A 26,141-nucleotide genomic window follows, 5' to 3' on the forward strand; every position below is an offset into this window, starting at 1 on the left:
AAGGCTGAGGAATCCGGTCGGACCAATGGGGGGCTCCACCGAGCGCAGTCTCCGAATCCCCCGAGGGCCGCCCGGCCGCGCACCGCCTCCTCGAGGGGTGGGTCATGGTGGGCGAAAAAGGACCGGCGCAGACGTGCAGCCAGCGCCCACGTCCGTTCTCCCCGGCCCCAAGCGCGCTGGCCGCTCTCGCCTCCGCTCCGCCCCGCCCTCCCACCTCCATTGCCTGGCCCCACCCGCCGCGACTCTCCCTCCTGCAATGTTTAACCGATCCGCAGGCGGGTCGCGGGTGATGCGAATTCCTCGAAGCCTTAAGTAGCTGCCCAGGATTTGAAGTTAGGATCCCCCAAAGGATCCTTGAGGTTCGTGCTCACACCGCCCACTCCTGCCCCAGGGCACAGAGGGCCTAGGGGTCCGTAGGCGGGGAGGACGCCCCCCACTCACCATCCCCGTCCACCTAGGAGCCCAGTTCCAGCCCAGTCCCTCCTGTCTGGGCTGACCCGGAGGGGATTTGGGGCGCGGGGCTGGCGGCTGGCTGGGAAGGCGGAGGAGCCACTGGAGGTGGCGGAGGCAGGTAACTGCAGGCCCGGAGAGGAGGGGGCTGGGCCGGGGCGGAGGCGCCACCGGGCTGCTTGGGCACCTCTGGGGCCCCCGCCCGACCTCCGCCGGCGTAGCCCGGAGTGGGGACCGTGAGTCAGATCTCGGGCACCCGCCGGAGTGTGGAGGGGGTCAAGTCAGGAAATGACATCAGAGGCCTGTGTTTGGGGAGGGCGGTCCGTGCCCGGCCGGGGCGGCGGGGGCGGGGGGAGCGGGGGCGGGAGGACCTTGCTGAAGCCTCCGGCCGCGGGGCAGGATCAGGGCCCCTTCCTGGGGGAGTTTCCTGCCCCGTCCGCCCTCCCTGCCTCTCCCCGCCCCCTCCCCGGGCCGCTCCTTGTATGGTCTCGGCGCCGCTCTCTCCCCGCCCTCTCCCTCCCTCCCTCTTCCCGCGTCCCTCCCCGCCGGGCTGGAGGCAGCTCGGGACCGGGACGCAGAGTCCGCGGACCCGGCTGCGAGGCGGCCACCCGAGACGCGGCGCGCACGCTCCGGCCCGCGGTGAGGCGCGTGGAGCCGCTCCGCGGCCGCCCACGGGGTCGGGGGTCGGGGGCGCAGGGGGGAGCCGGGCCGGCGAGGGGGTCCTCTGCCCGGCTCGGCGCTGCGTAACCCGGCCACCCACCCCACGCAGCACGGCCTGGCCATGGCGGCCCCCCGCCCGCCTCGCGCGATCTCCGTCTCGGCTCCAGTTTTTTACGCCCCGCAGAAGAAGTTCGGCCCGGTGGTGGCCCCAAAGCCCAAAGTGAATCCTTTCCGGCCCGGGGACAGCGAGCCTCCCTCGGCCGCTGGGGCCCAACGCGCACAGATGGGCCGCGTGGGCGAGATTCCCCCGCCGCCCCCGGAAGGTATGTGGCCGAGCTTGGGGGCTGGACCTCGGCGGGCGCCGGCCTGGGGGGAGTGGTTTCAGGAATTTGGGGATGTCTGGAGAGGTCGCAGCGGAGGGGGCTGGGCGCAGCCACCGAGTCCCGAGCAGATGTTCTTACCTCATCGTGGAGCTCATGGCTGGTGGCCAGGGCTCCTGGGACTGTTCCAGGTCTCCCGCCTGGGGGTGGGAGGCGGGAATGTGGGGCACCAATCTTCCCCTCTGGGTCCGTTTTCCGTAGTGTAATGGGAGATGTACCACTCCTCGGCTGAGCCCCGGCCTTTCCTGACCCAGTGCTCCCAGGGCGTCCTGCGCCCAGCCCCCCACCCCGTTGACTTCCCGTACGCTCTAGGACCCTCCAGAGAGCTATTGGGTTAGGGATTAGAGCTGCTGCTTCAAGGAAGGGAACTTGAAGGAAGCGTAGAGGGGTCCCTGCTGACTGCCCTCTCTCTCCTTCCAACACCAGACTTTCCCTTACCGCCTCCTCCCGTGCTTGGGGAGGCCGACGACGCCGAGGGCGCTCTGGGAGGTGCCTTCCCCCCTCCCCCTCCCCCGATCGAGGAACCGTTTCCCCCTGCGCCTTTGGAGGAGGAGATCTTCCCTTCCCCACCGCCTCCGCTAGTGGAGGAGGGAGGGCCTGAGGCCCCCATACAGCTCCCACCACAGGTATGGAGGCCTGGGAGAGGCAGCTACAGTGGACACCCCAAGGAAAGGTCCTCTCCGCTGACCTCCCCACATCTCTGCCCTCATGGGGGGTGGGGTGGCAGTGGAGAACTGGGATGGGTGCTCTGACCCCTGACCCTCTAGCCCAGGGAGAAGGTGAGCAGTATTGATCTGGAGATCGACTCTCTGTCTTCGTTGCTGGATGACATGACCAAGAATGATCCCTTCAAAGCCCGGGTAAGGGGCAGGAGAGTAGGAAAGGCAGGGCAGGGAGGAAGGGCGTGGGAATGGAGTTATGGAGGGCAGTAGCCTCTCTAAGGCACTTCTCTCTCCCCTCTGCCTTCCCTTGCAGGTGTCATCTGGATATGTACTCCCACCGGTCACCACTCCATTCATTTCCAAGTCCAGTTCTAAGCCTGCAGCTGGGGGCACAGCACCCCTGCCTCCCTGGAAGTCCCCTGCTAGCTCCCAGCCTCTGTCGCAGGCTCAGCCTCAGAGCCAGACACAATTCCACGTGCAGTCCCAGCCCCAGGCCCAGGCCCAGGCCCAGCCTCAGGTCCAGCTCCATGTCCAGCCCCAGCCCCAGCCTGTGCCTTTGGCTAACACCCAGCCCCGAGGTCCCCCTGCCCCATCTCCAGCCCCTAAGTTTTCTCCAGTGACTCCCAAGTTTACTCCTGTGGCTTCCAAGTTCAGCCCTGGAGCTCCAGGTGGACCCGGGTCACAGCCCACTCAGAAGTTGGGGCCCCCTGAAGCTCCCTCTTCCACTGGCACAGGCTCCCCTCAGCCCCCCAGCTTCACCTATGCTCAGCAGAAGGAGAAGCCCCAAGTGCAGGAGAAGCAGCACCCAGTGCCCCCACCGGCTCAAAACCAAAACCAGGTGAGGGAGGGTGGGAAGACCAGGCTGACACCAGGGGGCTGGGGGCAGGGCTAAGTCAGGAGTCCGAGAATGAGGAGGAAGGTGGTCCTGGAAAGTGGGGTGGGCGTGGGGTGGTGGGATAGTTTTCAGCCTCTGGGGTTGAAATGGTGGGACAATGGCAAGAGAAAGCACTTCTGGAGGAGAGCCTGGCAGGGTCTGGGGCTGGGTGGGGCCCGGGGGGTGGGGGGGTGGGGGAGAGCACACAGGCTCTGAGTTAGGAGGAGGATTTGGTTGACCTTCCCTTGCGCCCTGCCCCAGAAAGTTAAAGAGGAAGGATGAGATCATCACCAGTCCAACTTCACATCTTCCCCCTTCTTGGAGTCTTGAGTTAATCTCTGCTCCTCTGAGCGCTTTCACTGCTCGAGGGCCCATCTGGTGATAAGAGTCACTGGTAAACACTGGCTGAGCCAGCCAGCTTCTGCTCAGTGCCAGGCACTGTGCTCTGTACTGGGGAGGGAAGAGATCGCAAAAGGGTTGAGCCCGAGGGCGTCAGTGGACCTGGAATAGAATTGTGGCTCACAAGACCCCAGGCAAGTTAGGTGAACTTTGAGCCTCAGTTCACTATCCATCCTTACAATGGTTGGGAAGATTAAGTGAGCTAAAGTGTGGAAGATTAAGTGAGCTAAAGTGTGGAAAGTGCTGTGGGTCTGTATCCAGCACATGAACGCCCAAAGCAGAACAGTTATCATTCCTGCCTGGCCATTCATGCCTTCCAGTGCAGGAGACTGATCTTCTGGGTTGAAGGGACCCTGCCAGTCACCTATCTAGTCCAACCAGCCACGGAGTTAACTGACAGCATGGATGTCTGTGTACAGGCACAGGGTAGGAAGAGATGCCAAGTGCCAATGAGTTTTGCAGAATCCTATGTTACAGGAACTCCAAACAGGGAGTCAACGTTGAGTCTGGGAAGTTAGGGAAAGGCATCATGGTGCTCGTGTGCCTTGAAGGATAGTGGGAATTAAGAATCCAGAGAGGAGAGGGACGAGCATTCGGGTGGGAACAGCATGAGCAAAACTCAAGGGCACAGATACACCAGGGGTGTCTGGAGGATAGAAAGTGGAAGGTCCCTGTGGGGAAATTATAGAGCCATGCTTAGAGAGGTGGGAGGGCGCATAGTGGGAAGGAAATGAAATAGCGCACCCAGGGAGCCTGTGGGTCCTGGAGAGGCAGTAATGATTTTTGAGGTGGTGTGTGCCTGGGTGGGGAGGTCTGGTGACAGCCGTGCTTTTGGAAGCTTTTGGGAAAGTTTTTCCAGCAGAGGTGTGGACTAGACGCAGGAGGTCAGCGACGTGTGGGGATTCCCTCCCGGGCGACAGTAACATTAGTGGAAATGAAAAATAAGGTCCGGAGAGGAGAGCTTTTACAGAGGAAGAGCCTCCAGGCTCAGTAACTGACACAGTTGCGAGAGGAGGGAGAGGGGTTAAAAAAATAAAATAAAAAAAGCCCTGGTGTGTTGGGGAATGATAGTGTTGCTGACAAAATAGAGAAGTCCAGAAGGGGAAATGGTGTGGACCGGAAGAGGCGGGTCCAGCTGTCAGCCTGTTGAGCAACAGGTTCCAGGAGGACCTTCTTTCAGCTGCAACTGTCATTCAGTTAGAAACGGGGGATGGGTGGCAGGAGAGGGCCTGGGCTTGAGGTGCGCCTATGTGCAGTGGTTGTATGTGGTGATACTGAAGCCCCGGGGACACTTACACAGGAGGGGCCGGGTCCCTGGGAAGAACCTTGGACCAGGGGGAAGAATGGCAGGAGGAGAGTCACAGATCAGGTGGCATCTCAGCGAAGAGTGATGTCCGAGGAGCTCTTCAGTGGGGGTCGGAGGAGGATGAGGACTGAAATGAGGCCAGAGATTGGATGACTCGGAAGCTATGTCCTGTGATGGGGACACAGTTGAGCAGTGAGTGGATGGTGAGAAAAGGCAGTTGCCAGAGTGGCCTGGTTCTCAGAGGTTGGCAGGAAGAGGAAGGCGCGCGCGCGCGTGTGTGTGTGTGTGTGTGTCTGTCTGTCTGTCTGTCTGTCTGTCTGTCTCTGACATTAGGGGAGGAGGGTTCAGGTATGGGTGGGAACCAGGGGGAAGAAGCCCGTGGAAGAGGGGTTCTGCCTGAGAGCGGGGAGGAGAGCGCTGCTGGTGACCGCCCCGCCCCCAGGGCTTTCCCAGCCCAGAGACCCTGGACGGTGTGGCCGCAGGTGTGGCCGCAGTCTTGCGTGGAGAGGGAGCTCGAGCGGGCCAGCTCCCAGCTCCTCAGTCACGTAGGAGGTGAGGTCATCCGTGAGAGCCAGGGCGCGACGACGACGCAGTTGGGGGCTGGAGGAGATGGAAGGGTTTGGAACAGCTGCTGTGGGGAAGGCGACTGGGAACCCACAGGAGCCAAATACCAGGCAGCCGAGCTGAGGCTGGAGGGCCGGAGGGCGCTGCCGTGTTTGGTGAACTCCCTCTGCAGCATTCAGGGATCTCTCCACCTACTTTCTGCAGTTGGGAGGCAGAAGCAGGAAGCGGGTGGTGGCGTGACCCAGGGTTGAGATTGGATCAGATAAGCGGTGGTGGCTGAAGGTGGCAGGAGTGGCCATGAGAGCCTTGTAGGAGTCGATGGTCGAGGGGCTGGGCTTCAGGGGAGGCAAGCCAGAATGGCTGGATGCAGAAGGCACGTGGAGAGGGTTGGGAGTCAGAGAAACCAAAGCCTTTCTGAGCAGGTTCGTTCAGTACGTGTGGATGGGAAAAGGGGGAGGAGGTGATGGTTGGGAGGTCAAGCCCAGGGTCTTGGAGGCAGAGACCAATAAATCTCAGGTCCAGGCTGTCCCATGGTGGAAGGTGCCTGAGCTGGAGGGACGTTTGGAGCTGTTGGAGTTGCAGAGGTCTGAGTGCCATGCCTGTTGAAGCTGGGACATCGGTGCTCGCAGGCAGAGAGGGAAAACAGTGGCTGGATTTGAGTGTGTCGTGGGGGAGCGTGGGTACCCAAGGAGGGCTGATGTCTGAATAGTTCATACTAAAGAATGGAAGAGGCATTTAAGTGGCACCAGAGACAAAGGGCTGGCTGTGTCCTCTTTGTCTGTCCCCGAGATGCCAGGAAGGGATGACTGGGAGAGGAAAAGGTGACGCTTACATAGAAGAGGGGGCTTACAGGGGACTTACACAGTCAGTTACGGGCAGGAGGTAGCAGGAGTCCGTGGGGAAAATGGCTGAGAGCTGGAGCATCAATGGATCTGTGCTTCCCCGGGAGGATGCAACTCTGGATGCAGGCAGGTGTGAGGGTGGTAGAGCCAGGGCTGAGGGGAAGGTGGCCACAGGAGGAGGGTGCAGGGAGGCTTTGAGTTCCGGGTGGCAGGCGGGTGAAGGCATGGGCAGGTAGAGCATTCAGTATCGGGGGCCTTGGTCCCGGGTGGACTTAGTAACGGAGACCCACCCAGCATTCCCCTGGCACCGTGTCCTGGAAATGCTGCTACAGGCCAGACAGCCCCTGCAGCGCCTCCTCCCGGGAGATCTCAGGGTTCCTGGCACTGCCCCCCTAACCTCACCCCCACCCCCAGTCTCCAGCTGTCTCAGGATCCCCTAACAGGAGGGCTGGGCTGGCCTAGAGAGTGGCCCTTCTCTGAGGCCTACTGGGAAGGGACCGGGGTCAGGTGGTCCAGGAACCCCCTCTAAGGAGGGACCCCAGGACCTCTTCGTGGGAGCTGGGGGCTGGGCTCCTGCAGACAGCCCTGGGGTTTAACCTGCCTCCCGCCTGTGTTGTATCCTCACGCTGACAGGGGCTGCTGGGCAGCCGGCGGGACGGGTAGGTGTGTGCGCGCGCGTGGGTGCACACGCCGTCGCGTGCCGGTCTCTTCACGGGGGCCGTGTCCCAGCATGCTCTGTGGAGTTGACGCGTGGCCTGGTGTGTTCAGTGCTTCGGTGACCTGCGCTGCTGTGTGCGTGGCCTCCGTCCGCTCAGTCCTTCTGGCCTGCCTGTGACCGCCCAGGGGCTCCGGGCAAAGCTGGGGGAAGTGTCGTCCCCTTCCCCTTCCCTGTGTGGTGCTGGGCCTCGGGGGGTGGGCGGGGAGGATGAGCAGCCTTTTGGGTCCAGCCAACTTGAGTATCTGGGAAACGGGAGGGGAGTTAGTCCTTTTTGGAAGAAAGTGGGGGAGCCCTCTGGGGCGGGTTCTTGGAGGGCGTGACCCTTCAGAGAGTGTGAGGAAAGTGTTGGGGTTGCAGGTGCGCTCCTCGGGGGCCCCAGGAACCTTGACCCTGAAAGAGGTAGAGGAGCTGGAGCAGCTGACGCAGCAGCTGATGCAGGACATGGAGCATCCTCAGAGGCAGAACGTGACGGCCAGCGGTGAGCCCCCGCCCGCCCGCAGGGACGTCTCCGTTCCCGTGCTTCCCGCTGTCTGTGGTTCCACTCCCTGCCCAGGCCAGCTCAGCCCCTGCAAGCTTCACGCCCTTCGTCCCATTCACTTCCATCTCTGCGGCTTCCCCAGAGTCCTGTGGTCGGTGTCACCAGCCCCTGGCACGTGCTCAACCCGCGGTGCGAGCTCTGGGGCAGCTGTTCCACATCGCCTGCTTTACCTGCCATCAGTGTGAGCAGCGGCTGCAGGGACAGCAGTTCTACAGCCTGGAGGGGGCGCCGTACTGTGAGGGCTGCTATACTGTGAGTCAGGGTCGGGCTGGGGACACCCGGGGCTCAGCCCTGGGTGGGGGTGGGGTGGGCGGGGGGCGAGCGGGGGGCAGACGTGCTCTGGCAGCTGGCCTGTGGGTGCCAGCTCCCTGCCAACCTCCTGCTGCTGACTCCTCAGGACACCCTGGAGAAGTGCAACGCCTGTGGGCAGCCCATCACTGACCGCATGCTGAGGGCCACAGGCAAGGCCTACCACCCGCAGTGCTTCACCTGTGTGGTCTGCGCCTGCCCCCTTGAGGGCACCGCCTTCATCGTGGACCCGGCCAACCGGCCCCACTGCGTCCCCGACTACCACAGGTGAGGACCCTCCACCCCCCCGCCGGGCTCTTCTCTGGGCGCCAGCTCCCATATTTCTGGGAGCCAGGCTGCCCCCTGACCCCAAGACAACTCCAAACCCCTGGACTTGCTTTCTGTCCCCACATCCTGTCTGTAGACAGCAGAGACCAGTTCTTATGGACTGAGCTGTCCAGCGGCCTTTGGCCTGGATAGCAAGTCTTGCTGCTGGCTTGTCCCTTTCCCCCGGCCCATGGCTCTCTTTATTTTGGGTGTGGTCTTGCATTCAGCACTGAGTGCTGGAGTGACTTCATCTCACACACAGGCTGGATTCTAAAAGTTCCTTTGGAGATCAGCTGTTTGGAACTCGGGTTTCCCCTTAGAAACAGTGTTTACAAGGTGGCTACTTGCTCAGGCCACTGGCAGAATGCCATGATGCAGCTAAGGGCGGGAGCAGGGGCGCTGCAGACTCGGATTCCCACCTCTGAGTGTGTGGGAGGCGTACGTTTCAGGGCTTCACCTTGGGTGGCCAGAACGTCACACCTCTCTGTGCCCCTCAGCAGTTGGGCAGAGGCAGCCACGTGGTGCGGGGTAGGCGAGGGGCAGGGTTCCAGGTATGGGGTCCCAGGTATGGGGTCCTCTGGGGGTGCTTTCTGCAGGAGCTGCAGGGTGGGTATGGCAGGGGGTAAGGACCTGGTGGCAGAGGTTCCTGGAGCTGATGGTGCTTCGGGAGGGTGACGGGAGAGGTGGGCAGTTCCCCTGATGAGGGCCAGTTACGGTGGCCAGTCTTAGGCCTTTCTGTTGAGCCTCTTCGACCTAGAGATGTGAGGCAAGGCGGGCAAAGAAGTGTGCCATCTCATTTCCCTGCGCTCTTGGGGGCAGCGCCGGTGCCCCTCGCCCCCATTCTGACTCGCACCCGGCTCTCTGCCCCGCAGGCAGTATGCCCCCAGGTGCTCCGTCTGCACAGAGCCCATCATGCCCGAGCCTGGCCGAGAGGAGACCGTGCGTGTGGTCGCTCTGGACAAGAACTTCCATATGAAGTGCTACAAGTGTGAGGTTGGCCATCACTCCGGCCCCCTGGGGATGGGAGGTGGTGGGACGCTGCTCACCAGGTGAGCAATGGACAGCGCCAGGCCCTGGAGGGAATCATTGCTGCAGTTTTGAGGGTGGACAGTGGCGGCATCCACGCCCGCCCAGCAGAGATGCTTCCCCGTCACTCCAGGACAGCGGGGTGTGGGCCCTCTGTGAGGTCACTGAGTTTCCGATAGACCAAGAAAGGGGACCGGCCGATGGGAGGGAAGCGTGTTGTTTTGTTTTGGTAGGGCTGGGGGTCTCAGTGAGGTTAAAGCAGAGTCAGAATAGAGGTGAGACAGGTGGGAGAGGCCGCACATCCTTTATTGGGGTGGGCGCCTCGGAAGCGGCTCTACCCACTGCCCGTCCTCCTGGGGAGAGTCCTAGGGGACAACAGTGAAAGTGTGGTGATGGAGGCGGGGATAGGAATGGAGGTGGCTGTGATTTGGGAGACACAGACAACGAGGGCCTGGCTGAGCCATGAAGCATCTGGCCTTCCTAATTTAAAGAGGGGAGGTGGGGTGCTTAGGGGCCTCCCCACCAGTGTGCTCTTTTTCCTTCTCCCAGGATTGTGGGAAGCCACTGTCCATTGAGGCGGACGACAACGGCTGCTTCCCCTTGGATGGCCACGTGCTCTGCCGGAAATGCCACACCGCCAGAGCCCAGACCTGAGCGAGGACTGGCACCCTTCTTGACTGCAAATCCATTCCCCATTAGCCGACCACCCACAATGAGAACACCTCCCCCCTTCACCCTCCCCACAGTTAGTTTTTGATGTCGAGCCCCTCCCTCCATACCAGACCCCACCCCAGTATCCCTTGTGCCCTGATTCAGGGCCCCACCCAACATGGCCTAGGGCTGCAGAGTCCCAGCCCTGGGGTCCAGTCCTCCCTGATCCTGCAGGGACCACCCACCATCGTCTAGGTTCCCCACCTGAGGGGGCACCAGACTGAGCGCTGCTGCTTTCACTGCTGCACCAATGCCCTCGGCCCTCGGCCCTCGAGCAGCCTCTTATTCTGCTTGCCGAGGGCCGGGAAACGCCCTGACCTGCTGGGAGGCTGGGCTGGGCTCACCAGCCTGGACGTTCCCACCCACCCCTGTGCTGCCAGGTTGTGGCTACAGCTACAAATAAAAGATGTTTTCCAGAATTCTTAGTAGTTGACTCTTTTGTGCCTACAGCCCTCGAGGGTGAGATGGAGGAGAGAGAGGGATAGAAACCCTGGGGTAAAGTTGAAAATTCAGTTTCTGTTTATTAACAAAAATATATATGTATATGTATATAATATATATTAAACCCTCCCCCAACTCCCACAAGTATCTTTTTACTTTTACCCCCCCGCCCCTTTTAAAACAATAGGCCTCCTGGCTCCAGAGGCAGTTCCTCAAGGAAGGGTGGACAGGAGCAGCACCGAAGTCCTACGTCTGGCAGGTCAAGGGACCATGGTCCCATGCTTGCTCCCTGAGGACAGGGTGGGTGAGGGGAAGGCTCAGTCCTTGAACCCCTGAATACTGCAAAGAATGCGCTTCTGGTGTGCCAGCAGTGTGATCCCCATCTGCGCCAGGTCCCTGTGGGCAAGGAGAGGGAATCGGTGAGTCTTGGGCCTCAGACCCCAGCAGCCCTCCCCTGCCCGGGCCCCCAGGGTCCTCACTCAGCCGTCAGATCCAGCACACACTCCATGGTGTCCAGCCCGGCGGAGTGGAAGCGCAGGATGTAGCGTTTCATTCGGATGGACTCCAGCCATTCAGCCACGCTCCGGTAGGGGATCCCATCCGAGCCACTCAAGCTGGGCAAGCGAAGGGTCACCCTGTGGGACATGGGCTACCTCAGTCACACGCAGGGGGATGCAGGGCTTTCCTGAAACGGGGGCTCTGCCTCTGTGCATCTGCAGGCAGCATTCAAGTTGGGTGTCTGAGCACAGAGATTATCTAGACTTTGTGGATTAGCCTGGCCATTGTCAGTGAACCCATTTCCTGGCCGGTTTCCTGGCAACAGCACCGGGCAGGCTGACAATCCTGCTGCACTGACAGACCCGGGGCAAGCGGCAGCCTTGGAGGTCCAAACGGAAGGTACCACGAGCCCATCTGCACTGCAGTGGCCAGCTTTGGGCAACTGATGGGAGCCAGTAAAGACATGAAGTATCAACTATCCCAACTGAGAGGAAGCAGGAAGACGAGGTGAGCAGAGGCCCTGGACGGCCAGTGTGGTCTCGGCTTTTTTCAGGGTGGCCCCCCGAGTTCTGGGAGCAGCCCCCTGCTTGCCACCTCCAACCTTGGCTGTTATTCTTGCACTCTGACACCCACAATACAATGAGTGTTCCTGTCCTAAAGCCAGCCAGAGCCAAAAACCATTAGTAAAGTAAATCTGCTGGGGGAAAAATATCCAACATTCCAGAAAGATTAGCACATGCGGTCTCCAGTGTATAAGGGAGTTGTGCTCCAAAAGATAGCTTCAAAAGTTGGAACTTGGAGCACATTTTCTCCCAGAACAAGGTTATATATGGTGGTTTGATACAGAGGCCAGCACGCCAGGGCTGGTTTACCCGATAAAGCATTTGAAGCCTTGCCCGTCTCTCCCATCTTACCCCCTGCAAACAGTTGATTCTCCATATTCTGGCAATGTTTTTGGTAAAATGCAATGATCATGTCCCTCCCGTGGACAGTTTTAAAAAATTGGTCAGTAGTTCTCTAGGCTCAGGATAAAGTCCAAACTTCTCTGCACCCTGCACTATTTGCAATTGGCATGCCCTCAGCTCCCCAACCCTTGCTGGCTGCAGGATCTGGGCGCCTTCCCAGAATTCCACAAGGTTGCCCCTCTCAGTCACGACACGCATCCCCTGTCTGGCTCTTGTTGGTTTCTCTGTCTTCCCTACCCCATTCTAAGTGACCGAGCTCCCTGGAGCAGGTATCAGGTTGGCAGCTGCTTATATGTACTTTGCATCTTAGTGTGTTTGCTTCCTATCTTCCATCAAACCAGAGCTATCAAGGGCGAGACACCGCATCTCCTCCATCAGAGCGCTGTCTTCCCAAAGGTGCAGATTTGGGGCTGCCTCCTATGCCTGACTCTGTCGGGAGCTCCACAGGCCCAGCGCTTGCTGGATGTGGCCAAATGTCCATTTCCATTCTCCTAGATCTGCCCTCCCCAGGGTGGTTACCTGGGATCAAAGTTGGCAATGGTTCGCAGGGAGTGGGGGTTGGCATGCAGATTCTCCAGCTGTGCCTTCAGCTGGTGGAAGGGGGGCCGACGGGTACAGTCATAGGCCCAGCAGTTCTTCATGAGTTCATAGAGGCGGGCAGGGCAGTCCACGGGCGGGGGCAGCCGGTACCCATCCTCAATGCTCTTCATTACCTGAGCGAGGAAGAGGGTGAGAAGCTAACCCGGCAGGCCATGAGGAAGCTCTGTTCACACAAGATCGTTGCAGTGGAGCCTCTAGACCCCCTGACCAGGATGGCTATAATCAAGACAACAGGGCGTGAGGTGAAGGGGACGAGAGTGGATAGGAATGCAGACAAACTGTGGGTCAGAAAGAAGAAATGAGGCTATTTGCAGGAAAGGGCCATGGAGGATTTGGGGCGGGGGGATGAGATGTGTGAGAAGCACCTGGGCTCACCTCCTGATTGCTCATCTCCCCATAGGGCTTGTCCCCAAAGCTGAGCACCTCCCACATGACGATCCCAAAGCTCCACACGTCGCTGGCCGTGGTGAAGATCCGGTGGGCAATGGCTTCGGGGGCCGTCCAACGGATGGGGATCTTTCCTCCCTAACAGGGCACGTGGGGTAGAGGGCTGATGTGTTTCAGGGCACAGAAGGGCAGGGGACGTTACTGTGTCCACATGAGCATGCATCGCGTACTCTGTACATACTGACTGTACGTACGTACGTACGGCATGTAAGTGTGTGTGTGTGTGTGTGTGTGAGAATGTGTATGTGATAAGTACAAGGCTCTAACCTGGGTTTCATAGGTGCCATCAAAGTTGTCCAGGAGGCGGGTCAGGCCAAAGTCAGACACCTTGCAGCACAGGTTCTGACTCACCAAGATGTTCCTCGCGGCCAGGTCCCGGTGGACATAACTGTGGTCACTGAGGTAATTCATGCCAGATGCTATGCCCTGCAGCATGGCCACCAGCTGCCCAGGGACCAGCTGGTCCTCCTGCTCCTGCAGCAGGGAGTGGGAAAGTTAGAGGATGGGCTGGGTCTCCTCTTCCTGGACCCAGAGCCAATGCCCAGGGCTCCGTGGCTCATCCCCCTTCCAAGCTGGTCCTCCGCCCTCCTTACCCTCAGGAAGGCATCCAGGGCTCCATTCTGCATAAACTCCGTGATGATCATGATGGGCTTTCCTGAGACACAAAGCACACATCACACAGCAGCCTCCACCCCGTCTCCACCCAGAACCAGACTTCCTGCCTCTGACAGCGCATCTCCCTCCACTTCCGGTGGTCTCACCCCTCCTCTACCACTCCCTCCCTGCATGCCCTTGGGCACCACCCCTCGTACTCTTCGTGACAACGCCTTCCAGGTGCAGAATGTGCGGGTGGTTGAACTGGCCCATGATAGTTGCCTCTCGAAGGAAGTTCCACCACTGGCCATCGGGAGATGTGTCTTTCAAGGTCTTAATGGCCACAGTCTTGGCACCCTGGCTGGGGATTCTCAGGGACCCTCGATATACTTCCCCAAACTCTCCTGGGTGGAAAGAAAACAGGCTCATGGCCAGATGCATTGTCAGGCTCCCCAGGGGGACAGGCAGCGATATCTCCAGTCCTCCAGTTCCCTTTTCTTCTCTGGACCAGAGGATCAGAAACGTGGTGTACCTTCCTCCCTGAGACAAGGGCTTGGCTGTACTTCCCAGGGCCAGGGGCCGGGAGTCTGGAACAGGAGCGCAGCTTTGCAAACTGTTCGGCCCTGTCTCCCCAGTTAGCAGAGTTCTGATACTCAGGAGGTGCTGGATGAGTGGGGGTCGTGCAGTGGGGCTGGGTTGTGTTCACGAAGGACAGGCTGGTCAGGGCCAGTACAGAAGCGACCGGGGAGGCTGACCACGGCCGCCTCTCTTCCGCAAGCTCCCCCGGTCACTTGGCCACACAATCAGCCAAGACACTGCTGAGCTTTGTTCTCTGTTCAGATCCATTTTCCCTGGTGACCCAAGGGATCGGGGCAGCCCAAGGACACTGGGCCCCTGGTGGGGTGGAATGTGGGGCTAGGGAGCCTCTGAATCCGTCCCATGTTTGGGAACCATCTGAGAATAGCCTGAGCCTGGGCACAGCGACCCCTCTCCTGACAAAGATGATGTGTTTAACGCTCTTTATCAGAAATTCCAGAACCACAAAAGCAGATGGTGCAGGAGGCGGGAGCTGCTCCAGGACACCTGATAAGGGGGTTAAAACATGAACACAGTGGTTGCAGGACACGGGGTACAGCAGGGAGGAAACTCATCTGGGAGCTCTTGGGCCAGAGGAGAGGCCGGCTGGGCTCCACGGGGAAGGGCCGGAAGGAAGGGGCCTGCTGGCCACTCTGTGCTGCCACACGGACAGAGGGGACCACAGGGCTCACCTTCCCCTATGACGGTGTCCACAGCCAGCCAGGCCGGATTGAGCTCCTGGGTGAAGTCCAGGGCTCCCTGGGCAGGGTCCTCATATGCCTGGAGGTCCACGTAAGGCTTCAGCCACAGCTTGTCCTCTGCGGGGAGAACAAGGAGGGCTCAGCCCGACTCCAGGGCTCAGGAGTACTGGGGGGAGGGGGAGGGAGGGGCCGGCAGACCCCAGTGTTCATTCTTCTGTTCCCCGAGGAGTCCTGTCCTGGCTGAAGTGAAAGACAGTCTCTATCCTCAGCAACGACGTCTGCATAGCCCAGCCATTCCTCCTGCTGTCTACACGCAAAGCTCATGTGTCCTCACCATCCAGGGCCCACAGCAGGGGGCCGGAACCCAGACCCGAAAGCGTGTTCACGGCCTCATGTTACCCAATCGTCCCACGGCTCATTGACCCTAATTCCTTGCCTCCCTCCTCCCCGCTGCTCACCATACTCCTCCGGTCACTCACTGCTCGTTCACATTCCCAGACAAGCCTCGCTCCCGCTCTGTTACTTGGATGGCCCCTAGACTCCCCCTTTTGTGGGGCACCTAATGAGGTGACCAGCAGGAAGCCCACATGCCTGGGAGGGCTTCAGGGAGCCTGCGGGCAATCGCCCTCCCAGCCAGCCTCAGCCCACAGACCCAGCCAGGGAGCATGAGGATGGCTTGCCTGGAGCCCAGGTGTCGGTGCAGTGGCACCAACAGCTAACGGGCGATTGCACAGAGCCTCTGGGGGACTGTCAGTACGAAGTTAATTAACCGAAGTTAATTAAGTAACAAAACACAAGAGCCCTGGGGACGAGAGAGCCCACCTGTGCCCCCAGAGTTGTCCTAGCAAATGTGGGTCCTTTGGTCCCGTTCCAGTGGCGCCTCCCAACACACACGTGTGAACACACAGGCGCTCCTGGCTCACCTCTGTCCCCGTCAGCGACACGATCACGCTGCCTCTGCCGCCTCTGGTGCCGTCGCCGCTGAGCTTTCCTGTGAGGGTTGGGGACCAGGTTCTTCAGGGGCCCAGGACCACCTCCGGGGCCCAAACGTGCTGCAGCTGAGATTTCCCCAGACATAGCAAGGGGTGGGGAGCGGGTGGTGCGGGGACACTTTGGTACTAGGGGACGGGAGGGCTGTTGGGCTGCATCCAGGAGCTTCTGCCAGGGCAAAGGGACCCAGGGTGGTGGAAGCGGGGGTGGGGGACGGGGAGCAGGAACAGCACCTGGAACGGAAGACAAGCATTCCGAGAAGCAGAGCTACACCCAGCAGCAGCCCAAAGATGATGGCCACGATCTCTCCTCCAGTCACGACCCTGGAAGCTATAGGCAAGTGGGGTGAAGAAGTCTGGGGGTGCTCAGAGCCCACAGGGATGATGGAGGCTGGCAGGGCACACGGTGGGGGGGGGCGGTCTCTCGGTGGCTTTGGGTGTGCATTCCCCAACCAGGGAGATGGGTGTGAGTGTGGGTGAGAGAGCCTGCGGAAAGGGCCCCACCCAGGGAGCACCAGCTTGCTCTGTCTGCCAATGGACACTAACCTGAGGGGTTAGGAGACTGGACAGGATGCTGGCTGGCGGCATACAGCATCAGAATGTGTGTCTAGGAGGAGGTGTGGTGTGACTCTGCACGGGGCTATCTGCCCAGGCAGCTTCTGTGTGTGTGTGTGTGTGTGTGTGTGTGTGTGTGTGTGTAGACGAGGAAGGAAGATCACTGACTGGAACAGGGTCTGAGAAACCTCAGGGGGATGACAGTCGCATGTGTGTTTGGGACAGGACACAGAGTAACCCACCCACCTGGTGGGCTGGTCCGAAACTCATGGTCAGGGGAGAAGGGGCCAGGGCCCAGAGGGGTCATCATCCGGACTCTGACGGTGTACGTGGTGTCTGGCTGCAGTTCAGTCAGCAAGACCCGGGGCTCTAGAACCATCTGGTACCGTTCTTCATCCTGTGGATGGGGACTCGTGTTACCTGGGCCGTGCCAAACCAGACCTGGTGGAGGAGAGGGGCAGTCCTGGGAGCACGCGAGAGGGGTGGTTGTGGAGCGATCAGGGTAGGGCTCTTCAGAGGGCTCTGTCCTGAGAAGGCCACACGGTTCACGGCGGGCAGCTTTCTCCCATCCAGCGCCCCAGGCGAGCACCGCTGGGCTGTGCCCGGGCACGGACGGCGGGGGTGCTCCGCCGTGAGCTCACCTGGTGCAGCACGTGCAGCTCGTAGCTGAGGTTCCCCCCGGGGCTGCGAGGCTGGGACCCCGCCCAGGTCAGCTCCAGCTGCCGGGGCGCCTTCCTCACCAGCCTCAGGGACAAGCCTGACAGGGTCTCTGCGAGTCCAGAGGGAGGAAGTCACTTAAGAAGCCTCTCCTTGCTTCCTGCTCATCAATTTGTCCCTGGGGTCCTGTGCCCTCTGGTCTCCTCCAGGCCCTGCTGGCCCCGCAGACCCCTCACCTGCATGCCCCATGCTGATGCTGAGCGAGGCGCTGGCGGGCTTGGAGGCACCCAGCTCCGACACTCCGTTCTGGGCTTCAACGTTAAAGGTGTAGTTGGCGTCGGGCTCGAGACCATCCACGCACACGGCGGCCGTGGTGAGCCCACTGGGCCCCGGGGAGAAACGCACGTTTCCCCCGCAGGGCTGGCAGGGCTCCCCGTCCAGCGCTGCTTCCCGACACTGAGAACACCCCACGTCGTATCTGACATCCTCACGTCCCCCCAGGTCTACTGGGGGCTCCCAGCGCAGGGAGAGCTGAGTCCCCGAAACAGAGAAGCTCAGGTTTCGGGGGACTGAGGGGGGGCCTGTGGGAGAAGACAGGCCATCAGTAGGAAGCAGCGTGGCCCTCACCGGAGCTGCTGGCCCCTAGCCTTCTCCCAACCCCGATCCTCCAAGTCCTCCGCGGCCTCTGCCCAGAGAGATTCGATTCCTAGCGGGGAAAAGGTAGCTTAACCACATCTCTGCGTTCCTCCAGGGAGAGCAGCGGTGCGCGTTGGGGGCTTTAAGTGGCCGGCACCCTGGATGGTCCCCGACATCTGACAGGCTCTGGAAAGCTCAGACCCCAACACGGGTTTAGCCAAGGTCCTGCACCTCGTCACGGGCGGCCAGGCCCCGGCCCCGGACTCACGCGTGCACGCTGTGGCGGGGCCCTCCCCAGGGACGCGGTAGTGCCCGCTCTCGCAGGTGCACACGGTGGTCCCTTCAGACTCGGCTGTGCTGTGCTGGGGGCACTTGAGACAACTGGGCGTGTCCACATCAGCCCTGTAGGAGCCTTTCGGGCAGGCTGGAGAGAGAATGACACAGAGCCAAGGTTGTCCAGTGTTTTACTGGGAGAATCACACCCCTCCCACAAATCGCTTGCGCTGGGAACACCCCTGCGTGTGTCTCCCTAGGGCCTTGGGACACTCCGTTTAAAAATCACTGAGATGGGGCTTCCCTGGTGGCGCAGTGGTTGAGAGTCCGCCTGCCGATGCAGGGGACACGGGTTCGTGCCCCGGTCCAGGAAGATCCCACATGCCGCGGAGCGGCTGGGCCCATGAGCCATGGCCGCTGAGCCTGCGCGTCCGGAGCCTGTGCTCCGCAACGGGAGAGGCCACAACAATGAGAGGCCCGCGTACCGGAAAAAAAAAAAAAAAAAAAAAAAATCACTGAGATGGAGCGTCGGCTTCCTTCCTTCCCTTGGCACCCGGTAGACCCTCCCCCGAGTGGTCCCTCCAGGTTCTCACCACCTCTTCGAGTCTCCTTACCAAGGCAGCCCTTGACACCGCCACCACCGCCTTCCTCGTAGCCAGGCTCACATTGGCACCGCCCCACTGGCACCAACCACTGGCCGTCGGGGCTGCAGTGCATGCGGGGTGCACCCAAGGGGCCAGGGGTGACGTGGGCGTGGGGCAGGCAGGTCCCTGCCACTTCGGCCAACCCGCCTGGTCCAGGGAGAGTGTCGGGGAATTGGGCCAAGCCGTGCACAGTCTCAGGGCAGTGCTGGTAGAAGACCCGGACAGACACCAGGGCCACACAGGCACCCGGGTTGTGGAAAGCGAGGTAGAGGCCTCGGCGGGTCAGGTGGCCCAAGGAGCGGCGCTCCACGTTCAGTTTCACGGCTCCAGATGCAAGGTCTCGAATGGTGAAGCTCTGGTCTGCAGCCACTGTGGTTACCTGGGAAGAAGGCGTGGGGAAGAGGGAAAAATGGCAAAGTCGTGCTTCATTCCCACGTAATAGAAACGACTGTTTGCTTAATGCTTTGCAGTTTACGCAGGCATAAACAGAGGGCTGATTACACGGGAGCTACCGAGCCAAGCATTTTTATGTGCATTACACTGTTGAGTCCGTGCAATAATCCTACGAGGTGGGAAGCATCACCTCCCTCATTTGACAGATGAAGAAACTAAGGCTAAGAGAAGTTGAAGACCTCGGACGAGACGATACAGCTACTACATGGTGGGGCTGGGATTGGAACCCAGCTGTGGGATGCTACAGCCCAGATAATTTCCACTATTCAGAGGTGTTCCCAACCTCAGGGCCAACGAGGTGATCAGTTATAAAGTGTGTCATCATTCATTTATTACTAATAACAAACTTTACAACAGCTGCTCTTTGGAAAAAAATGAGAGTACATCCTATAATAATATGTTCCCTTCTCTTTTGCATTCCAGTATGTTTTCTTGAGTAGGAAAGAAAGGGAAGGGATTAAAAAGTAGCCTGCAGAGAACTGTCTTCCTACACAACTCTAGGGATACTCATGGGCGTGTGTCACACACGAATGTAGTGAGCATGGACGGAAAAAGTCCAAATACCTCTCCCCTGCCTCCACCATGCCATGCTCTCATCTCAGTGGATGCTTGTAAAAGCCTCTCAAATAGATGAGGCTGGCAGTCATACTATTAATAATAAAATATTATTATCACTACTTTAAGACAAGGAAAAACAGCTCAGAGAGGTTAAGTGACACGCCCCGTGTCGGGACGCCGCTGAAAAGGTGCTCAAATCCAGACCTTCTGGTTTCTAGTCCCACATTCTTTCTACTACTCCACACCTACGCTCTCTTCCTGTTTCTGCCACCTTCTCTTTTTCTGAGCGGAACGGGGTCATGGAAGGGAGTGGGGCAAGGATCAGTGTCAGGGCTGAAATGGCCCTGAAGCATTGAAGCACCTTCTGGAACAGGGGCCGCCGGAGCTGAATGCCCACATCCTGGTCGCTCTCCATGTACAGGAGGTTGAAGGTCTCTTTGCAGCCCAGAGGCCCAGCTTCCCCGGGGAAACTCTTGCAGTCCCGCACGGTGAACTGCAGCTCCACGTGGACACGCGAGGCCTCCTCCCCCCGGTAGATCCAATTGGAGCGAAGCCAGTGGTCAGTGTCTCTGCTTTCTTGCACTGGGCAGTCCTGGTACATGTACAGTGGTGTCCCGTTCAGTATCTGCTGCACCTCACTCCACTGCGAGAGGAAAACGAGCGTCAGCCTCCAAGCCATCATCACCTGTTCCCCAAATGCTCACTTTCCAGAATGGATGGCGAGGAAGCTGGTGTCAGAGCTGCCCAGGTTCACACTACTTGTCCTGCCCTCTCCCCACCCCCCGGCCCCAGGATCGTAGGTTAAATGTTTAGGGTCGGAGATTTATTTGGATATAGCATGAGCAAGACAACACCCCCTTGAGAACCCTGGCCAGCTCTGGACACTTCAATGAGCCCACTCCAACTGCAAGAGTATGAGCACCATTTTTACCATCAGCAGAGCTGTCAGGTACCCCAAAGGCAGATATTTGTAGCAAAAGCTCATGCACAAACACTTTCTGCCTATTTGTTCAGAGACGAGGAGACTGCATTTAACATTAAGGTCTCTGACCTTTGGAGGGTGAGAACAAGCATAAAACTCTTCTGTATGAGGGAATCTCACTCTCTACAAAATTCCTTCCAGTTACAGCCACTATCAAAATCAACAACGGAACGAGTTGGCTGGACCCCTAGATACCATCCAGACCAGACTCCTTAACTTTTCACATTTAATCTTAATAATAATAACGGCCAGCACTAATGTAGCGCTTACCATGGGCCAGTCACTATTCTAAGCACTTTCGATGAGGAAACTGAGTCACAGTGAGGTTAAAGGACATATGGCCCAAGGCACCGGCTATTAAGAGGAGGAGCTGGGAGGTGCGCCCAGACACTCTAAGTTCCAGAGTTTATGCTCTTAATCATTATGCCTGTATGTGCTTATTACAAAAAGTCAAAGAATAAAAACTTACATATAACAAGAAGCGAAAGTCCTCCCATCCATCCACCCATTCTTAACAACTTGGAGTAAAACTTTCCAGATCATTCTCAGTGCCTCTAGAGAAACCTTTGAATGTTTTTTTTCGTGTGCGTGTGTTTTTAACATAATTTAAAAAAATATACAAGTGTTATTCTATAACTTTCTTTTTTTTTCTTTTTTTTTTTTTTTTGCGGTACGCGGGCCTCTCACTGTTGTGGCCTCTCCCATTGCGGAGCACAGGCTCCAGATGCGCACGCTCAGCAGCCACTGCTCACGGGCCTAGCCGCTCTGCGGCATGTGGGATCTTCCCGGACCGGGGCACGAACCCGTGTCCCCTGCATCGGCAGGCAGACGCTCAACCACTGCGCCACCAGGGAAGCCCTACTTTTTTTTTTTTAACGAATAAAAAGTCTTTGAAAGATGTCCACAAGAGTATATGGATCTACCTAATTTTTTTTAGCAATCCATAAAATAGTATCCCACTGTATGGGTGTACCATAACCTATTTAATCATTCATCTTTTGTTGGACATTTAAGTAACTTCTAGTGATTTTTTTACTTTTTAAGTAAACATGTACAGATTCCTGTAAGATTTCTGTATACCTGCTGAATCAAAGGATAAATATAGTAAAAATTTTATAAGAAGATACTGCCAAATTGTCCTCCACAAAGGCTTTATCAATTTACACTTTCACAATGCAGGAGGGCGCATCTTCTCAAAACCTCATCAACACTGGATATTAATGAGCTTTTTACTTTAGGCAATCTTATGGATAAAACAGCTTCTGGCCATTTTAATTTACCTTTCTTTGAGGAGGAGGTTGTGCATTTCTCTTTTGTTCATTGTCTACTTGTATTTTTATGCAGTTATGTATTTATAACTTTGCCTGATATTCTACTGCTATCTTCTGAGTGTTCATTTGGATGATTTTTTTTTAATTATAGACATTAATCATTTGCTTGAAATGCATATTTCATATATTTTCTCCATCATGCCATTTAATTTTGCAAATGATGTCTGTGATGTTGACATACTTTTAAAATTTTTACATAATACCATTTATCTTCTTTCCTTTTTGTGTTGTGTATTTTGCTTGGGAAGCTCTCCCATCCCAAACTTATAAAGATCTTCTATATTTCTCCTAACATTCTTTTAGGTTTGGTTTTTAGGTTAAGACTTTAATCTTCCTAGAATTAATTTTCTTGTATGTAGAGAGTGAAGATGTAACTTTACCTTCTTCCTTTTAAAAAAAAAATTATGGACACCAAATTGTCAGTTTTTTGACTAGTCTATACTTTCCACATTGATTTGCAATTCCAATGTTATCACATACTAAAATCTCAAATATGCGGGTTTGTTTGGGGACTTTCTATTCTGTTCCATTGACCTGAATATTCTCGTGCAATGCCAAATGTTTTAATTATAATTGATGTACTGTATGGTACCTTCTGATATCTGGTAGGACAAGTTTCCTATTTCATTATTCTTTTTTCAAAAGAATTCTCAGACATTCTTAAGTATATTCTCTGCCAGATGAATTTAAGAAGCTCTCAAGTTCTATAAAATATTCCATTGATATTTTGGTTGCAACCCCCTTATTTTATAAAGAAGAGACTGAGGCCCATAGAAAGTTCACTTTCCCAAGGGTTTTCATTGCTACTCGCAGCTTTGGGAAAAGGCGAGAAAAAGCACCATTAACTAAAGTCTGGGGTGGCATGGGGGCAGGGCCAGAAGTATATGTTGCTGTGAGGCACGTATTTTTGTAGTACGTTAGGGAGTTCAAAGATCAGACAAGGGGTGTCCAGGCTGCAATGACAGAAGGCACCTAGAGCCTGTTCTTAGGAAGCAGCTGTGACGGGGAAGCCAGAGTGGAAGGCTTGGGGTGGAGGTCAGGTGGAAAGGTGGTGGGGGTTCATGCGCAGCTCATTAGCTAGACCACCAGGGCTGCAGCTGGACCAGGAGCAGCAGATGTTCCCAGCTATAACTCGCCTCCCCTAGTTCCAGCAGTGACAGATGGGGGAGAAGCAGCTGCCCAGGATCAGCAACAAGGATCCTTTCAATTATCACTCTGGCTGCTGGCTGCTACATGGGTACATTCTGGGGAGCGTGAATCTGAATGTGTGTGTGTGTGTGTGTGTGTATGTTTTGAAAAGATGGGGAGGGGTGGGGGGGACAAGGCAGACAGTGGGAATGTGACTGGTGCTGTCTCCTTGCCTTCCTAGTACAAAGCTGTTTAGCCTGAGCTGCAAAAGGGGCCTTGCTTCCACTCCAGCCCAATTAGGGAAGAGTTATTTGGGTGGGGTGGCAGGGGAGGCCTGTGGGAGCCAGCAGATGGACCTGCAGCCCTCACTGTGGAGTGATTAGCCGCTTTATGAGATGAGGTGCCTATCAGAGCTGGCCTAATCCAGGATTTTCTGAGCAGCCCCTCCTGTAGGATACATTATGGTTTAGTCTATTCATTCCAATTACAGGCCACTCCATGGGAGAGTCAAGAATGGAGCCAGGGCCCTAGGACTCCAAGGGAAAGAAAGCAAGTAACCCCAACCCCAGAAATACAGGCTGGATTCCTCCTGGAGTAGGAAAGAGAAAAGGGAACACCCAGAGAACAGGGTCTGGGACCAGAGGGAAGAGGCCTGAGGCCAGAGTCTGGAGGCTCCTGTGTTTCCAGGGCCAGCTCTGCTGAGTGACAGAAAGGTGCTCTATGGGACTCACAAGATCCTACCTCTGCTCACTGGGTCTTCGGAATATCCAAGGAGGGAAGGGGCTTGAAATGCATGGTGTGCCTGGGCTGGGGAAGGCGGAGGAGGTGTCAAGGGCTGAGGGACCTCTAATGGGGCAGCTTTTAACTCTGGGAGAGTCAAAGACCCTTTGAAGAATTTGATGAAAATTCTGGCTCTCTTCTCCAGAAAAAAAAAAAAAAAGTCCACATACAGCTACACAACTTCGAATACTCTTTTATGGGGTTCCCAGACCCCCTGAAACCTGTCTATGAAACTCCATTGGGATGGACAGACCTCAGATTGAGGACACTCTTCTATGTTTGGGTCTCAGCTCTCAACCATCCCAGGGATGGTCCATTCTCTTCCCAGGAGGTGTCACTCTCATCTTCCCCCGGGGTCCTCACAAGTATTCAGCCCTCCCTCGCTGGGGCAGGGAGAGGAGCAGCCAGGCTTTGAATGGGTCCCCATGGGGTGAAGCCTGACACCCCCCCACACAAGGCTCCACACATTCAGGAGGCTCTGACTCACCTCCCCTCCCCTCCCCCTCACAGAGGAGACGCTTCCAGTTTTTCCTGCTCTTTTCTATGTTCCTCCACCCACCTCATCGCCCCACTTCACACTGGCCTTCAGCCTTGTGCCACCCTAGGTCCTTCCCTCCCCTGACACTTACCCCATCGTCTGGGGGATCCAGCAGCCAGCCCAGCTCTCCCTGTGCCTTGCTAGTATCCATCAGAGTGACTGAAGGTGGAGAGAAAGGGGGCCTGTCAGCTCTGGGGGAGAAGGCCCCCGCACACGTGCAACCCACATTCCTCTTCCTGGGTCCCCCAGCCCCAAGGCTTCAGCATCCTGTTAACAGCTGTGAGTTCCTGAGATTTAGGGGAGGAAACCGGCCCAGGAAGGAGGAGTGAAGGGGCTACGATGATTAGTCTGTCTTCCTCCCGGGTGTGAAGGGAGGAAAGCAGAGTGGGGCAAGGGTTGAAGGGCTGGACCTTTGACCAAAGTCAACGCAGGAAGCGTCAGGAAGAGCAGCCCCAGAGAGGACGGGCAGCCAGCCTCGCACTCCGCGGGGCTGGTGCAGCCTGGGGGACCCATCAGCCGCAGAACTGGAAGGGTGGATGGGCGAGAGAGGAGCTCAGCCTCTGGGGGTCATGAGTGGGCTGGGTGTGGACAGGGGACTTTGGAGGGGGGTCCTGGGTGCAGAGGCTCCCTCTCCCTGGCAAAGGGCCTGCCTTGCCCCTGATCGGGGGTGTGGACTGGGGGTAGAGACACAGCGGAGAGTCCAGGAAGCGGGGGTAGTAGGGTTAGAGAGCATGCAAGTGTCCACATGGAAGGCTTGACCCCTGCGTCCAGGAGCCCCTGCCTCCCGAGTCCTAACCCATCCCCCAGCGGGAGGCCCCTCTGTCCCCCAGCCTAAGTTGGCATAAAGCGACTTCCACTTCTGACTTCAGAGGGTTCAGATCTCTGGGTTGGGCGCCTGAGGCCGGGGCTCCCTGGGAATGAGGGGTCCCCACCATTGCTGGGGTAGGAGGTCTGGACGCTGCTTCCGCCAGAAACTCACTCCCCATCCCCAGGAGAAAACTGCTGGCCAGCAGGGGCGGGGGTGACTGACCCGGGAAAGCGGCTGTTTGGGGTTAAAGACCAAAGACTGGCCTGGCCAGTCGATCGCCTGGCAGCCGGGCAAAACAAGAGCGCTGGAGAGGGGCTCTTGGAGAGGGCCTCCTCAGGAATGCCGACTCCAGGAGGAGGGGGAGGGGCGGGGCGGGGGTCGGTACCTTCCATGGCGCGCGCCCCCGGGGGCAGCGGGGCGCAGAGAAGCAGCAGCAGCCCGAGCCCCAGGGGCCAGCGCCGCTCCATGGCGCGGGGCCGGAACCTGGGACCGAGGCCCGGACGGCTGGGCCTGGGTGCGAGGAGTGGGCGAGCCGGGCCGGCCGGGCAGGGGCGGGGGGCGGGGCCAGAGCCCGGGGCGGAGTCCAGGCCTCACCTGGATCACCTTCTTAAAGGGACAGTAGGGCAGGAAGGAAACTTGTAAAACAGGTAATAAACTTCAAAAAGCGGAGGCGTCTTGACCGGAATGAGACTGCGGGCGCCGCCTAGTGGGTGGGATTGGGAATTGACTCACCCAGTGCTAATTCTGACCCTAAACCCAACCCTGTCTTGATCCAGCCTTTCGCCTAATTCTACCTCGAACTTGTATTCCTCCCTCTCCCTTTCTTCAGGGCCCAGCACTGTAATAGACACAGGGAAGGCCGGGTAAGCGACACATCTTGATGTTCCCGTCGGGGAGGCTTGGATGACCATAATGCAAGGCGAGGTTGGTTGGCAGAGGAAGCAAGCCCAGCCGGGAGCACACTGAGTCTCCAGGGAGTAGTAGACTGTGTGAGCCGGGTTTCGGTGGTAGAGATTGGGCAAGACGTGAGCAAGGGCCTGAAGGCAGGGAGCCTCAAGGGGCCTCTGGGAGTGGTGAAGGGACCAGTTTGACTGCTGGGGCTCAGGATTGTCTTGGGAACCAGGCAGAAAGACAGGTGTGGGCCGGGGCAGGGAAGGTCTCGGTAAACATGCTAAGGAGTTTACGAAGCAACATGAAAAACTGGTGAGGGCTTCTGAGTGCAAGTGGTAGAGAATCTAGTGG

General features: G+C 57.7%; 2 protein-coding genes across 4 annotated transcripts; one reads left to right on the plus strand and one right to left on the minus strand.

Moving 5' to 3' along the window:
* The first annotated feature begins 270 nt into the window (after positions 1–270).
* ZYX (zyxin) lies at positions 271–10,164 on the plus strand. Of its 2 annotated transcripts, none has more exons than XM_081244713.1 (10): positions 271–359; positions 1,220–1,433; positions 1,917–2,116; positions 2,258–2,350; positions 2,466–2,990; positions 7,213–7,333; positions 7,476–7,645; positions 7,791–7,969; positions 8,881–9,001; positions 9,584–10,164. In XM_081244713.1, exons 2-10 carry the CDS (start codon positions 1,232–1,234, stop codon positions 9,686–9,688), a joined length of 1,716 nt encoding a protein of 571 aa, XP_081100839.1. In that variant the 5' UTR covers positions 271–359; positions 1,220–1,231; the 3' UTR covers positions 9,689–10,164. The 2 variants fall into 2 exon arrangements, with proteins under 2 accessions (XP_081100839.1, XP_081100838.1); XM_081244712.1 differs by lacking the exon at positions 271–359 and adding an exon at positions 971–1,089.
* Positions 10,165–10,357: 193 nt separating this feature from the next.
* Positions 10,358–25,429, minus strand: EPHA1 (EPH receptor A1). 2 transcript variants are annotated; one of them, XM_081244533.1, is made up of 18 exons: positions 25,285–25,429; positions 24,183–24,250; positions 19,694–19,975; positions 18,292–18,700; positions 17,673–17,828; positions 17,005–17,349; positions 16,753–16,880; positions 16,358–16,508; positions 15,791–15,887; positions 15,491–15,558; positions 14,559–14,684; positions 13,509–13,694; positions 13,290–13,351; positions 12,964–13,170; positions 12,625–12,774; positions 12,169–12,362; positions 10,666–10,800; positions 10,358–10,582 (listed from the first exon to the last, which is right to left on the minus strand). In XM_081244533.1, the coding sequence occupies exons 1-18, from the start codon at positions 25,364–25,366 to the stop codon at positions 10,504–10,506; spliced, it is 2,925 nt and encodes a 974-aa protein (XP_081100659.1). In that variant the 5' UTR covers positions 25,367–25,429; the 3' UTR covers positions 10,358–10,503. The 2 variants fall into 2 exon arrangements, with proteins under 2 accessions (XP_081100659.1, XP_081100658.1); XM_081244532.1 differs by having other exon boundaries at positions 10,666–10,821.
* Positions 25,430–26,141: the final 712 nt, after the last annotated feature.

This window comes from Mesoplodon bidens, assembly GCF_964165515.1.
Source record: "Mesoplodon bidens genome assembly, chromosome: 9".
Taxonomy (NCBI): domain Eukaryota; kingdom Metazoa; phylum Chordata; class Mammalia; order Artiodactyla; family Ziphiidae; genus Mesoplodon; species Mesoplodon bidens.